Below are 16,209 nucleotides of genomic sequence, written 5' to 3'. Positions count from 1 at the left end.
GTTTCAACAGGAATGTTAAGCAGCGCTTAAATTCTCTCATGTGGTTCTACTGAAATTTTAAATAGGTCCTGAATTATTGTTCCAGTCCTCTCTCAATTTTATTTTCTCTGACCGATTGTGGATCTTGATTAGGAGCTGGGCTGTATAAACCCCATTTTCCTAGAAGAGTCTTCAATTGTTGTTGTTGTAATTATTATTATTATTAAATCTGTTTTATGGTTCCTCCTATTGTTTATTTTTTTTTAAAAAAACTGCCGCTTCATATAATAGCAGAACCTCGTACTTGAAGGAGCAGCGACCAAAACATTATTAATGGCTGGCACTTTTTAAGTGTGTGTGTGCAATGTGCAAAGAATTATAACTGCAATGCAGTTGCCATTCTTTGGGAGCAGCTTCATTCACGGCAACCTTTCACTTCGCGGGGTTGCCTTCTCCATCGGCGTTTCTCCTTGACAATGACACAGAAAAGAGACACACACAGAGAGAAAGAAAGCGGCCTGCACGCTGCACTACCCCAGTTGGTCCCTTATTTCACAAAAGGGCGCCCAGTCGCGGCACCCAAACCCCTTCCAACTTATTCGAAGCAGCCATGGTGACCTATATCCATAATCCGGCAGCCCCCCGCCCTCACCCCGAGCAGCCGGCGGCAGAGAAGCCCCCTCGCCCTCCTCCTCCAATCCCACCCGCTTCCCCTACAACCGCGGCGGCGCCTTTTTGCAAAACCGGCAGCGGCCTCCTCCCGCCCTCCCCAGCTGCCCTTCAAACCGGCCGGCCAATTGCAAAAATCGGCGCGGCCGCCGGCGGCCAATGAAGCGCAGGCAGCGAGGCGGTTGCCAGGCAGGTTGGGCCGAGCAGGTCCAATCGGGGGCTCACCCAACCCAGCGCAGAGGAGGGAGGAGGAGGCGGCGGCGGCGAGGAGAAACCGAGGGAGGGCGACGAGAGGAGGCCGGGCCGGCGGCGGCGGGAGAGGCCGAGCGAGCGCTTTCGAGGTCCGGGATGCCCTACAAGCTGAAGAAAGAGAAGGTGAGCGAGCGGGGGGCGGCGGCGCCCCGGGGCCGGCCCACCCCCATCTCTCTCTGGCGCCACCCCGCCCCAGGGCCGGGGCGGTGGGGTGGGCGGGAGCGCCCGGGCGCCAAAGCCTTTCCCGGGGCCTGGCGGCATCCGAGCTCGGGGCCTCCGCCGGGAGTGGAGCCGCCCCGCGCGCCGAGGGGGCCGAGGACGCGGGCAGGAAGCAGCTGCACTTGCAGCAGCCCGGGGCTTCGACGCAGGATCCGTGTACCTGTGCAACACACACACACTCACGAGCAAATCAGTGCACACACACCTGCAGGTCTAGGTTTGCAACACACACACATACACGTATCTATATCCTATGTAGGAAAGGGCGCACTGGCCAGACAATGCAGCACATATTTGTTATTACCCCTTAGCACGGGCCTCTTGGGTTAAGCAAGCGCCCGCGCGCGCACACACATCTTTATATCAATATCTGATTCACATATATATAGGAAAGGCACCGACCGGGCAACGCACAGCATATTTGTTACTACACTCTTAAGCACGGGCCCCCTGCGTAAAGCATACTCAAGCACATATGTATCTTTATTTCTGTATCTACATCTAATGCATATATATTTAGGGTGGAGGGAGGACGCACGGGCCAGACAATGCACAGCATATTTGTTGTTATCCGTGGGTTAAGCATACACACAAAACACACAAAAACATATGTCTTTTAAATCTAATTGCCGGAAAAGACGCCCTGGTCAGACAATGCACAGCCCGTTTGTTGTTAACTGCCTCTGAGCACGGGCCCCCTGAGTTAGGCGCGCACACGCGCAGGCAGGCAAGCACCCACACGGGGGAGAAAATGTCCGCACTCGTGCAGGAGCCTTGCACCTGGGGAGAGGCGGGCTGAGGAGGGTGTCGGCGGCGTAACACAAGGGTGCTGACGGGCAAGAGGCCGTTGCATCCTAGACGGGGTGGAAGGAGAAATGCAGGGGCCGAGAGTAAGGCGAGGGAGGGAGGAGAAGAGGCGATCGCAGCATGGTGCATAGGCAAGCGCCGTTGCATGGCACGGGGGGGGAGGGGGTTGGGTTGGGTTGAGTGCTTGCTTGCTTGCGGAGAAAGAGGGAATCTCGTAGTGACGGTCTCCGTGGCAGTTCCGGAGGCGGGGGGGGGGGGAACCCAACACGGATCTGGGCCTGGGCGTCCTAGAATGCAGTGTGCGCGCACCGATAGCGGAGGATGCGCTGCGCTTCTTTGTATGCTTCCTTCGCGTCCATCGCTTCCGGTTCGGGGGCTCCCTGTGCAGGCGTGTGCGCGATGCCCGTGTGCGTGTGTTGGTGTTGCATTCGGAGGTCAGACAAGCGCAATAGGCCTCACACTTGTCTTGCCGTGCAGCAGGGGGAGGCCTAAGGGCAGATTGCTCCCTTTAAATCGGACCCTTGCGTTTTAAGCACAAAGTTATGGGAAAGAGTACACAGTCATTGTTGCCTTTTGCAGTACATCGCAACCACACCTAAGTGGCACTGGGACAAATGCGGATTTAGGCAAGCGGCAGGAGTGTCACACTGTGGAAGTGGGGCAAATTCAAGGCCCATGAAGAAAGGCACTGACGATGTGATATTTAGGAAGGATGTGTGTCCATGTGCATGTAAAGAGGAAGAATATTGAAAAAAAGGTTTGTGTTATTTTGTGCGGGGCACAGAGTTCATGTGTGCGCTATGTGCAAATGCAGAGAAGGCTGTATAGGTAGTGTAAGCACCTGGTGGGGCCCGATATTGGGACACAGGAGGCTCTGGGTGCTAAGTGAGAGTGCACAGAGAACCCTGTGCAGACATTGGCCAGGCATTTGTTCATAACTTTAAGGGGATAGAAGACAGAACTCCTGTGAACTGCTGTACACTGCAGAAGTATGCAGAACACAAACAAACGTGCAGAGTCTAGGATTCGGAGCAGAGTCCGAAAGACTTAGCACCCCAGAAGTAATGTGTGTATCCATGTAATGTGCAGTGTAGGCGTGGCGCCTCTGTGCAACATAAGGCATGTGGCACAAATGTGTGGATCAGTTGCAGAGAGGAAGTATGCAAAGTGGGGTATGTTGGCATGCTGAGCTAAAGGTTCATGAGTGCAACATTCCTGCTAGTGGAAGTGGACATGCATTGCATAGGGATTGCATGTTCAATTTCCAGAAGCTCTCAGTAGGGCCAAGAAAGACTTCTATCTAAACCCTGGAAAACAGCTGCCAGGCTTTAGATGGCTTTGAACTTAGAACAAGACCTGTTCCTGTGTACCAATGTTCACCTTCATGAAGCAGGAACATGTAAATAATAATAATAATAATAATAATAATAATAATAATAATTTTCTTATACCCCACCAGTGTTTGAAACTCCCATTGTTCTAGGCGCATTTTGCGACAGGGAATTTCATTAGCACAAGCAATTTCTGAGCTCTGGGCGCAGCACTGTGCCTAAAATTTCATATTAAAACTGCAGAGTGGAAGGAAAGGAGGACCTTTTTTCTGCCTCCCCACTTCCAGTTACTCTCCGAAGACTGGAGAAGAGACCCTCTTAAGAATATTAGGGGGGTGGGCAGGGGAAGGACTGGACCTTGCAAAAAGTGAACATAACATTTTAGCTGCAGTTCATTCATTTTCAGCTTTGTATTCTTGTTATTTAAAGCGTGTGCCTAGACATTATGTTGTTGTGCCCATAACCTAGATTTAAGCTGCCATTTAGCTCCTGGCTTCATAGCCTAGTTTCTAACACTGTACCCCACCCATCTAACTGGGTTACCCCGGCCCCTCTGGGCGGCTTTCAGGAAAATACGGGGGGGGGGGACCTCACATCAAACATTAAAAGCTTCTTGAAACAGGGCTGCCTTCAGATGTCTATGAAAAGTCATGTAGTTGTTTATCTGTTTGACATCTGACTGGAGGGCGTTCCACAAGGCGGAACCAAGAAGGCCCTCTGCCTGGTTCCTTGTAACATCACTTCTTGCAATGAGGGAAGGGCCAGAATGCCCTTGGAGCTGGACTTCAGTGTCCAACCTGAATGATGGGGGTAGAGACACTCTTTTAGGTATACAGGGCTGAAGCTGTTAGGGCTTTAAAGGTCAATACCAGCAGTTTGAATTGTGCTTGCAAACATACTGGGAGCCAATGCAGATCTTTAAGGACCAGTGTTATATGGTCTTGGTGGCTGCTCCCAGTCATCAGTCTAGCAACTGCATTGGGGATTAATTGTAGTTTCCAAGTCACCATCAGAGGTAGTCCCTGGTTCCGATTTAAATGAGAGGTATCATCCACATACTGATGAACACTCAGCCCAAATCCCCTGATGATTTCTCCCACCTTTTATTTGAGCAGCAGATATGGACCTAAAGGCACAACACAGAATCTCTTCACAATATGGTTATAACAGATAACAGCAAAGGTTGCTAGGTTCATAGCAGGGGCAATCAGAATAAGGGCCACTAACTGACGGCTGATTCAGGACTTTAAATTGTGCTCTTATATCACGTTTACTTTTCTGAGTATACTGTAATGTTTTACTGTTGCTATGGCCATTGGCTAATGCAAATAAAGTTTTATCTATCTATCTATCTATCTATCTTCACAATATGGTTATCAAACACATGCATTTCACAGCAAAAAACAAAAGTGGTCCTGCAGCATGGATACTGTTTGTTATTATTTCTATCCCACCTTTCCTCAGACAAGCCCGTTCTGCTCCCCATTTTATCCTCAAAGCAACCCTGCACCATAGACTAGTCTGAGAGTGAATGGCTGGCTCAAAGTCACCCAGCAAGCTTCATAGCTGAGTGAAGATTTGAACCCTGGCCTAGTCCTTGTCCAGTACTCTTAACCACTGTGCTGCACAGGCTCACTAAAGCGTCATTTTCCACAGCAGCCCATCACATATGCCTTGGAGCAGGTCAAATTCCCTTGCGAAATATGTTTTAATACAACTAGTAAATGTATTTTCCTTACCTGTGATGAAGTTCGTTTAGATTGTAGCCTGTACACACTTCCCTGAGAGAGAGCCCCATTGAATTCTACCTTGGTCAGTACAGCTTCTGTCTGTGTTGGGGAGGAAAAAATAGGCTGAATACAGATTTTGTTGACTATCCACACACCAGTTGAATGGAGCTCCCTCCCCTCAGCTTGAGAACCCCTTTTCAGTTTGTCCTCCAGTCTTTGTTCTCTGCCTGCATTGCAAACTGCTTTCTAAATAGCAGTTTACTAGCATTTGCTTGCTGTTGGCAGATAAGCCCTTTCCCATGGAGGATGGCAGGAGCAGAGACTCGGCTGCTCTGGCTAAGGCAGAGAGAGCAACAGGCTGCAAAACAGGCAGCTGCCCCCCACCAGTGGGTGGGACTTCAAGAGAGTCAGGTGCCTTTTTTAAAGGGAAGAGAATTGATCGTTCTAGCAGAAGCACTTGGATGATGATCAGTGTGTTTCCGTACACAGACTTTTCTCTTGCGCCAGGAAGTTTGTGTCTCTTGGGCACCGACATGGAGAGCATGGTATAGGAGCCTATTTATGGGATGGTGTCCTCTTTTTCTGTCGGGGTTTCATGATGCTTGCCTTGCAGGATCCATGAACTTTGTTAAGCTGTTGGTAAAACAGTGCATCTGAATGTGCTTTTTTCCTGTTCCTTTTCCTCCTTAGGAGCCTCCAAAGTCTACTAAAAGCACTACGAAAGCCAGTAGCAGCAGCGGCAGCAGCAGCAGCGGCGGTGGTGGTGGTGGCAGCAGTGGCAGTGGCAAAGATGGAGGCACGGAGAATTCAGAAGAGGTAGGATGCTGAAGTCATCTTTTGCATGATGTATGTTGCAGTCTGGTTGGCTTAGAGGAGCCTTCCCTGACATGGGGACCACCAGATATTTGGGACTGCAACTTCCATCAGTGTTCCTATCAGCCCCTGTGCTGATAGGTTATTGTGAGATCAGAGAGGGAGACGGGGTTTAGTAAAGGAAGAATGGAAACCACCAGTAGAAATAAAAGCTCTACGCAAGCCGAAAAAGCATGTGAGGGGCTGCAATATGTGGTGGTTTAGCATGTAGCATAATAATTAAGTGTCTGAACTATAAAATTCAAATCTACTGTTGGTGTTGGAACTCCTGAAATTACCGCATTGTTCGCTCTATAAGACGCACCAGACCACAAGACGCACCTAGTTTTTGGAGGAGGAAAACAAGAAAAAAAATATTCTGAATCTCAGAAGCCAGAGGAGCAAGAGGGATCGCTGCGCAGTGAAAGCAGCAATCCCTCTTGCTGTTCTGGCTTCTGTGATAGCTGCGCAGCCTGCATTCGCTCCATAAGACGCACACACATACTTTTCAGGAGGGAAAAAGTGAGTCTTATAGAGCAAAAAATACGGTATTTCCATTCAAGCCACATGGCCTCAGCAGATTCCATTTCCTCATCTGAAACATGGTGATTATAATAATGATATACCGTATCTTATGTGGTTGTTTTACGGATTGCAACAAAATCATACATAAAACAGTTCGGACAATTATAAATTTTGTATAAGTGTTGAATATAATCCATCTATTAGGTTTTGGTAATTTGTGATTATTTCCTGAGCTCTTTTACCTACCCTCTTATTTAATTATAAAATATGGTTGTTTTAGATGAAAAATAGGCAGAAACTATTTTATGGGGTTTGTTTGTTTTTTTAATTAAGAGGGATAAAGGGTGAGAACTAAACCTTGTAGGAAAGGAACCGAACAGAAGACTAATCAAGTGTGTGTATCTAGGGTAGATGGAGATTACCAAAATACCGTTTTGGTTCACAGAATTAATGGCAGAGAAATTCAAGTGAAGGGTGGCATTCATGGAACTGACTGTGGTAGAAAAGCGTACAGGTTGCGGACTTGTTTTCAAAATCTAAAAGAAGATTTTGCATTTTTTCCCCTCCTTGAAATTCAAATAAATGGCTGTATTGTAAATAGAAAAAAAGGAGAAAGGTTAGAACAAAAATATCTGTTTCTTTATTTAGACTGAAACATCTTTTGGGGCTGCAGGTGTTTTTGAACTACACCTCCCATCATGCCTGATATTGGCCATGCTGGTTGGGGCTGATGGGAGTTGTAGTCCAAAACATCTGGAGGACACCAGGTTGGTGAAGTTTGTGTTAAAGGAACAGCAGTGCTGCAGGATTTGAAGTACAGGGGTTCTTCTTCCCATGATACAATGTGTGTATTGTCAAAGATGAGGATGCCTGTGTGGTAGTGAAGTTCTTTTAGAGTTAATCCTTCGTTGAGGCTTCTTGATGAGGTTCTGGTAGATAAGGTTCCCCCTCCTTGGGGTCTGCTTCCATTTAGCACCGACACCTCAGCCTTGGAAAACATGAGGTGGTCTTATTTTGGAATAAGAAACAAAGGTCCATTTAACGGTCACTTGAAGATAGGGCTGGGAAAATTCCAGCTGCTTTGTTGCTTGGGTTCTTAAACTCTTGATGCTGTCATCTAGGAATTGGAAAGGTCTGCAGGATCTGATAATAGCTTTTAAAAATGGAGGCCTAGGTCTTGAAATTATTTTTCATCAGCTGTGAGTTTGGAAGAAGTTTTTTGTGTCTGAAGTCGAGAGTGCTCCAAAGATATATCCTTCAATCAATAGCTTTTAATAATTCGGGGCAACTCTGGAATAATAAAATTCTAGTACCGTACTAAAATATGTAAACACAATTGGGAATTCCACCTCGTGTATATTTGCTCATTGTGTCCCAAGTAGGAAGAGGAACACCATCCACTGTGTTGGTCAGCAGATATCTTGGGGGGTTTCCCACAACATGACCCAGGGAGGAGTCAGGCTAGCATTTCCTGAGTCAATGGAAGATTCCCGTTTTCCTACTTGAATGTGTTGGTGGTAGACCTCTCCTTCCCATTTTGAATCACAGGAGTCCTAAACATTAGCTTTTCAAGGTTAGATCCCTTTGATAATATTATTGATCACACCCAGGTTGTTGGTGGTGGGAGAAACTGTGGCTCTCCAGAAATAGCTGGACTTATAGCTCCCGTCATCTGTGACCTTGGCCATTCTGGTTAGGAGTTGGGAGTCTACAAGTGCCCTTTCTTTGGATTAAACCAAACAATGTATTGTAGAAAGCTTTCCATCTCCTAATGGCAGTGAGGACAGGGTTATTGCTTTCCCCAAAGGTAGCTGGTTGCTCTCAGATGTAGTAGAAGATGCTGTCCCATAATTTTAGAAGACATCTGAAGGCAGCCCTGTTTAGGGAAGTTTTTAATGTCTGATGTTTTATTGTATTTTTAATATTTTGTTGGAAGCCGCCCAGAGTGGCTGGGCAAACCCAGCCAGATGGGTGGGGTATAAATAATAATAATAAATTATTATTATTATTATTATTATTATTATTATTATTATTATTAGTGTTGAAGTAAGATTCAGCTTGGGGTGGGCAGAGAGGGTTATTGGTTTGTTCCTGTTCTTGTTGTTATTATGCATTTTGTGTTTTTTATCTTGTGTTTTTATGTTGAGATCTACAGATGAAGGGTGGTATACAAATTTAATATTCATCACCATCTCTGGTTGCAGAAACAGACTTCTTTTATTGGCTTGAGGTAGAGTAGGGTGAAGAAAGGGACTAAGTAGGCACCGGGAAATGCCTCTCTTCTTATATTGTTGTCTTGAAGATTTACTGTAAGTCCTAACATTCAGGGACAAGAGCCCCATTCATATAATGTAGGAACGCTTATTCACAGATATGTATATTCGTGGGCATCAAGGCCATATTCACAGCATACATTCGAAGTTCTGTGACACCACTTTGAACAGTCACGGCTGTCTCCCAAGAATTATGGGAACTGCAGTTTGTTAAGGGTGCTGAGAGTTGTTGCGAGAGCCCTATTCCATTTAGGAGCTACAATTCACAGAGTGGCTAGCAGTTAATACCTCTCCACTGGGAACTCTTGAGAATTGTAGCCCTGTGAGGGAATAGGGGCCTCCTAATAACTCTCAACACCCTAATCCAGGCTTCCTCACCCTCCGCCCTCCAGATGTTTTGAGACTACAATTCCCATCATCCCTGACCACTGGTCCTGCTAGCTAGGGATCATGGAAGTTGTAGGCCAAAAACATCTGAAGGGCCGAGGTTGAGGAAGCCAGCCCTAAACAAACTACAGCTCCCACAGTTTTTGGGTGGAAGCCATGACAGTCTAAAGTGGTATCAAAGTTCTTTAAATGTATGGTGTGAATGTGGCCGAAGAGAGGGGGAATAAAATGACAAAGTGAGGTCAGGCTGCTGAAAATATTTTAGGCTATCGTACGGACCCCACTTAATCTGGGAGTAAGCCCCATTGAATTCATTGAGATTTACTTCTGAGTAGACATGGTTAGGATTGCAGCCATAGTCTTTTTAGATGCCACTAGGCACTCTTGTCATATTTTTTGTTGCACCAGAATACAGCTACCCTTGTGGCATTGATTAAAAGTTGCTAATGACGATGGCTGGAGTTCTTTCAAACTATCAGTAAATAATGTTCTATTGCGCTAGCATGGCTATTACTATTCAATGAAACAACAGCTCTAGTTTTCACACAGCCTGCTAAAAAAACAATGCCGATGCAGTTTCTGAAAGCATAGTTGTGAGTGTGTGACACCTAAGAATGTGCTAAGCAATTGTGAGCATCCTGGAAGCAAGTGTAAAACTAACTCGAGGCTTTCCGTTAATTTCGGCTGAGAAGCTGTTGCTATGCCCCAGCAGTTGGCATGAAAGAATTGGGAGTGTCAGCTTTTACCCTCTTGAGTAGGGCTGGGAAAAAATATTCCAGATTTCCTAGATTTCCCTAACTTAACTGTTTAGGGGCCTAGCACTAAAGCTCATGGCAAAGTCATGTGGGTCAGGAATCCCTATTTTTCCGTACTTGGGATTTATCCCGTTCTTCCTCCACATTGGGGAAGGCATGGAAGAAAACCTGCAAACTGTTCAGCAGCTTGCATCCATTAGCAAGATGTTCTTTGGGCTGAAAATAATTAGAATAGCAAATGGGCCGGAGAAGCTCAGAAGCTGTCCTCTATTCCTGCCTGCTATGTTGGAGCTGGGCAACAGTCACACCCTAGCAAAGAATGATCTTTAGTTGCTTCTAATGGGTGTGCATCTACATAGAGGTGAACCCGGCAGTTACCAGAGCAATCAGATGCTGAAATATAATGTCTGTGTGCAGGCTTTTAATGTGCAGAGATCTGGACACAAACCAAGAACTCCCGTTGTCTCGCTCCCATAGAGAGCAGGGCACATTTTAAGTCTGCATTGTTTTTTGATGCCTTCTTGATGGAATTCTGGTCGCAGAGCAGAGCGGAAACAGCAGCCCTCTGAAACTATTGACCTAAGCAAAGCCCGCTTAAAGTAGAGAAAAGGGCCTGTGCCCTACATGCAATTCAAAGCCAGCCTTGTAGACGTAAATCTGCAACTCCTTTCAATGGCAGCTGTGGCACCAGTGCGTAACCAAACTCATTCAATGCACATTTAGTCATGAGTTGGTTCTTTATCTGATGCCTTCTGATTTTGAACCAGCATCCTAGTATGGTTCGTTTGCCAGAATCTCTCTGAGGTCTGGACTGGTGTTGCTACTGAACAATCCTGCCCTGCTCCATTCCTGATGTGCATTAAGATGTTCCTTGCAATTCCTCTCCTATGTCAGATCTGCCGCTGCCAAAGGTACAACACTAGTCGTACAAATGGAAGCCACACCCATTATCTCCTGCAAGTACAGACTTATTGCTTACATAGGCTGACGGGGCATGTCTTCCTTAGGCAAAACTGATTGCAGGTTTCCAGCTCTCTCCTCCAAAATAATTTGTCTCTCAGTTACTCCCCATGCAAAGGATAAATTTAGGTATTTGAGGTGTGAAAATCATCATGTGTGCAAGCTGATACGTTCTCTCATTGAAACTAATTATTGCAGCAGCGGCCTTTAGCTTGTAGTTGCTTCCAGTGTGCAGGGCAGGACCATGTTTACTCTTTGCTCAAACAAATAAAATTGAAATTCTGCATCAACAAAAGTTCAGTTCTGCAATGTCCATATGCTAGGGCAAAAATGAGCACACTTGCATAATTTCCCTTGTTTAATTTATTCCCCATTTCCGTGTTACTTAATTTATCCTGGTTTTTCTAGTTAGGAAGTGGGGATGGACAAAAACCAACAGAAGGCACTGGACTCCTGTTTTTCTCCCCCCACCTAGCCAACCAAGCTTAGGAAGTCTTTGTTTATCAATTCTCCGGCTGCTGAGATTTCAGGAGGCATTAACCACACACTTTCAAGCATGCCTTTCCAGCCACAAGAACAGGAAGCTTGCCCGCTCCTTTTTATGAATACTGAGTTTTTGTGGGAGCAGAATAAGCAGTACCATGTTAATCCTGAATCCAGTACCATGTTCTGTGTTTCTGATGCATTGCATCACACCCACTGCCCTTCTTGGAGCTTTACTTTAGCAGAGGAAGTTCTCCCCACTTGCAAGCTCAACATCATATCAAGCTCTGTTTGTTCTGACATGTACTGTGGATGGACCATAGCTCTACGGGTAGAGCTCATGCTTTGAGTCCAGACGGCCTCGGGTTCAATCCCTAGGATCCCCAGCTTAAAAAAAAAAAAAGGCTCATGTAGCAGGTGATGTGCGAAGGATATTTGCCTGACATCTTGGAGAGCTCCTCGCAGCTAGACACCAATGTGATTTTGGGAAGTTTCCTACCCTCCAGCTCTTCAGGGCAGAGCACTGGCAGCCCTAATAAAGATGCCGGAAGGAACAATTAGAAATGAGCTGCTCCAGTTTGCAAAGAGAGAAGCAGAGGTGGTGATAGAGAAACCCGCAAAGTTCTTTTTCCAGCAACACTAATAAAATTACCTCTCCGTATGGCAATGAATTTCAAACACTTGGGGGGCGGGCCCCAGTGTCAAGGGCTGCTCAGAAGTCTACATTAGAAGAGCCCTGCTGGCCAGGTCAGTGGCCTATCTGGGCATGCAATCCTCAGAGTGCCCAGTCAGATGCCTGTGGAAATCCCACATACAGGATATAAGTGCAACAGTGCTCTCCCTTCCAGCAGCTGGTATACAGGGACATGCTGTCTCTAGCCACCAATAGCCTTACCCTCCGTCAATTTGCCTTCTCGTTGTTTAGTTGTTTAGTTGTATCCTACTCTTCGTGGCCCCATGGACCGGAGCACGCCAGGCACTCCTGTCTTCCACTGCCTCCCGCAGTTTGGTCAAACTCATGCTGGTAGCTTCCAGAACACTGTCCAACCATCTCGTCCTCTGTCGTCCCCTTCTCCTTGTGCCCTCCATCTTTCCCAACATCAGGGTCTTTTCCAGGGAGTCTTCTCTTCTCATGAGGAGGCCAAAGTATTGGAGCCTCAGCTTCACGATCTGTCCTTCCAGTGAGTACTCAGGGCTGATTTCCTTAACAATGGAGAGGTTTGATCTTCTTGCAGTCCATGGGACTCTCAAGAGTCTCCTCCAGCACCATAATTCAAAAGCATCAATTCTTTGGTGATCAGCCTTCTTTAAGGTCCAGCTCTCACTTCCATACATCACTACAGGGAAAACCATGGGTTTAACTATACGGACCTTTGTTGGCAAGGTGATTTCCACAGGCATCTATCTCTAATAGCCTTACCCTCCGTCAATTTGCCTAGTCCTCTTAAAGTCGCCCATGCAGCAGTGGGTGCCTTGCAGTGTGGCCCTGATGCTTGAGGAAATGAAACCTGCCCCTTAGTCTGAAGCACAGTTGTTGCTCAGAGCACACGGAGGGGTAATTGCATTGCAGCTGCTTGTTCTTCCGGCTTCAGAAAGAGCACGAGCAGGTTGAAGGAACAGTGAGCAGACTTAAGAGTCATTCCTGGAAATGACAAAGAAGAGGGAACCAAGGCTGCTTAGGACGCTGCCTCAATGCCAAGTCAGACCATTGGTCCATCTAGCTGACTGGCAGCATCTTTCTGGGAATCTCTCACAGCCCTTACCTGGAGATGCCAGGGATTAAACCTGGAGCCTTGCTCATCCAGAGCAGATGCTCATTAGCTGAGCTACAGCCCAGAGGTGCCCGTTGCTGGACCGCATTGCTCTAAATGCTTGGATGCTCCCTGCCTTTCAGTAAAACGAAACAGAGCAGCTCCTGTGCTTTCAAGATGCTAGCAGGTCAGGGAGATGGATTCTAGCCTAGACATGCTATGTTGCCCAGATCCTTTGTTGGTTTCCTTTTAGTGGCTTTTGAGTGGATCAGCACTAGGAAAGCTCTCTATTCATTTTCAGGGCAAGCACAACTGAAGAGAATCTTGCATAGTGGAAACAAGAACACACAAACGCACACACATTTTAAAAGCAGGTCTAAAAATGAACAGTGGATGAAGACCCAAGGGAGAGGGGTGTGAGAGAGAACATTGAATGAGGAAACATCAACATGGCAAAGGCAGTTTCAAGAGCCAGTGCTGATACCCAAGTCTTGCAATGCTGGGACCTCAGAAATGAGAGACTTTGTTTAAATGTAAAGTGTGAAAAGGGACTGAGCCTTAAGTGTGGCAGGCCCTGTCCTGTGGAACTCACTGCCAGTAGAGGTTTGGCAGGAACCACCCTTCTATCCAGATTTCTTCTGTTCTTAACATGAATTTTCTTTTTTTTAAGCCAATGAGTATTTATTGATGTTTTTATGCTGATTTTATTCTCCTGTGTTGAACAAATGTCTTTATTTTTTACATATATAAAAAAGTGTGGATTATAAATATGTAGGCAAATTAAAAGAGAGAGAGTACTCTTTGCCAGAAGAACAAAGAGATACCCAACTTTACTGAATGGTCAAGCCTTGCAGTTGTCCACAGTGCAGTTTTTACAAGTGTGCTAGTTTTTATATGGAAGCAGGAATCATTCAGGTATTTGATCGCTTCTGCAATCTAAGATGTCAAGCAAAAGATGCATTGCATGGGACATCTGGTTTTGTACCTTGGCTCTAAAAAGCTGTGGTTCTTCCATCCCACTAGCCAGGAGGAGGAACGGTTACAGTAGCTCCTTACCACATAAAGAGGAATGAAGGATTCTGCAAACCTGTTCACTTATAAGACCCTGACAAAAAGGGCAGGAGATCCTAAGTTTCTGCTGCTAATAGCCCACATCCTGCAATTCTACTATAGCTACTTTTCATAGAATCATAGAGTTGGAAGGGACCCCAAAGGCCATCTAGCCCAACCCCCTGCGATGCAGGGATACCTTCGCCAACCCCAACCATCTTCTTCCGACTACTTACCTTGGGATGCTAAATTGTAACGTGAGAAAGAAATCCTAAAAAGAGATATTTCGAGCTCTTTTTGAGTTTCAAGTGTTTATTGCTTTGTCATTTTCAGAGTTGGAACAGAAGGCCGAAACTGGATGTGATGCTAAATTCGGCACTCGCTGCTCCCTCTTTATTTTAAAAAAGCAGCCGCTTGGCAGAGACAGGCATTTTCATCAGAACAACAGTGCGTGGGAAGAGGTTAAACCTTTCTTCTTGGCCGCCTTCTCCCCCTCCGGCTGCTATTAACCACAAGAGGGAAGCTCCCATTCATGGAGGACAGGGCTTCTCAATGGCTACTAGCCCCCATGACCAGGTTCTGTCCCCACTTTTGGAAGGCAATGCTTCTTTGAATGCTAGTTGTGGGAATTGCAAGTGGGGAGAGAGTGTTGTTGTGCTAAGGTCCCGCTTTCGGACTTCCCATAGCCATCTGGTTGGCCTCTGAGAGAACAGGTCATTGGGCCAGGCAGCCCAACCTGTGGCCCTCCAGATGTTTTGACCTCCAGCTCCCATGATCCCTAGCTAACAGGACCAGTGGTCAGGGATGATGGGAATTGTAGTCCAGAACATCTGGAGGGCTGAAGGTTGGGGATGCCTGAGCTGGTCCATTGGTCTTTTCCAGTGGGGAGTCTTCTTACGTTCCACTGGTGCCAAAAAACCACGTTTCCTTCCATGCTGATGGTAGCAGCCGTGGGAGGCGATTTTTATGGGAAATTTTAGCAGGGAAAGAAAGGTCCTGATGAAAATCATCCCTCCTTGTTGCCTGCTATTAGTGGCTTAAAAATATGCAGCAGCAAGCATCACATATAGTTTAAGTCCAGAGAGAGAGAGAGACTCTCTTATATTTCTTCTTGTCCTCAAAAATTGGGTGGGACAGTGTGCTTGTTTTTTAAGCCAGCAAACTCTGTGCAAGCACGTTTCTGATGAAAGCACAGCAATTCAGTTGCAGGAACTTCCAATAAGGCTGCTTGTTGCCTTTTAAATCTTTTGATCTCCTCTGGGCAAAACAATAAGAGGCTGTTTCTGCTTATTCTGCTGTCGCCAGGTGCTTCTAAACCAGAAATCTTCCAGGGGGGCTCATATTAGTCATTATAATTTGTGGAGGTTTTGTTGAGGTTCGTTTGCGCGTGTATTCGTCTTTTCTTTAAAAAACACTCCCAACTGACAGGCTGATAGAACCTTTCTCTCTCTCTCCCTCTTTTTAATATACTCTATTCAAGATTCTGGGGAAGGATGCGCTGAGAAGTGGCACAGGGCCTCTTCAGACTTATAATGAACTGGCTGTGGTGAGATCCTGTTAATATTCAGCAGGCAGCGGGGGTGGGGTGGGGGCTGGCAAGGCGCCCCATGGCCCTTGTAAGAGAAGTGGGGAGCGAGGGCTGGGCAGCAGAAAAAGGGCCATCCATTTCCAAATGTCTTTTGGAGAGCATTGTTTGGTCCAGTTTGCTTCCCACAGTACTCTTTTTTCCCCCCTGGTCCAGGGAATGCCTCCCCCATTTCCTATAGCTGCCATCCACAGCCTTTCTCTCTCCCCTCCCCACATCGCGTAGACCTTAAAAATGCTTTTCCTCCTCCCCCATTGAGGGGAAAGAGGGGCTACACAAACCTGTAAGGAGAGCTTCCTGTTCTTTGAGCCTTTTTTTAAAATGCCATTTTTGAAACGTTTTGAATTAACCTGCTAAGGGTTGGATTTGGGAGGCGAGAAACGAACTTGGAGTGAATCCAGGGGGAAGTTCTGCCAGCCTTGTGTTGGCGAAACGAGGGCAGCATTTAGGAATGGGGTTCTGCTTCACTTTGAGTTATTTTTTCCTCTCTCTCTCTCCCTGTCTCTCCTGTTTCTAGGTGTCCTGCAGAATCCTCCCCTCCCCTTTGATATATTTGTTTATACCAGCTCCAGTTTAATCTCCTCCTGCTTTCACATTTGCC

At 46.5% G+C, this 16,209-nt stretch overlaps 1 protein-coding gene across 4 annotated transcripts in view; it reads left to right on the top strand.

Moving 5' to 3' along the window:
• Positions 1 to 792: 792 nt before the first annotated feature.
• Positions 793 to 16,209, top strand: part of PPP2R5D (protein phosphatase 2 regulatory subunit B'delta) — a 57,752-nt gene continuing 42,335 nt past the window's right edge. Inside the window, exons 1-2 of one of the 4 annotated variants that reach the window (XM_080998149.1) lie at positions 793 to 1,023; positions 5,678 to 5,803. In XM_080998149.1, coding sequence (XP_080854275.1) covers positions 808 to 1,023; positions 5,678 to 5,803 — 342 coding nt within the window. In that variant the 5' untranslated portion in view covers positions 793 to 807. Of the gene's footprint in view, positions 1,024 to 5,429; positions 5,533 to 5,677; positions 5,804 to 16,209 lie in introns of those variants that run through there. The other 3 variants (XM_080998147.1, XM_080998150.1, XM_080998148.1) reach the window with 3 other exon arrangements.

This window comes from Podarcis pityusensis (assembly GCF_964106645.2).
Source record: "Podarcis pityusensis genome assembly, chromosome: 3".
Lineage (NCBI taxonomy): Eukaryota > Metazoa > Chordata > Lepidosauria > Squamata > Lacertidae > Podarcis > Podarcis pityusensis.
This window is presented reverse-complemented; position numbering and strand designations above follow the sequence as displayed.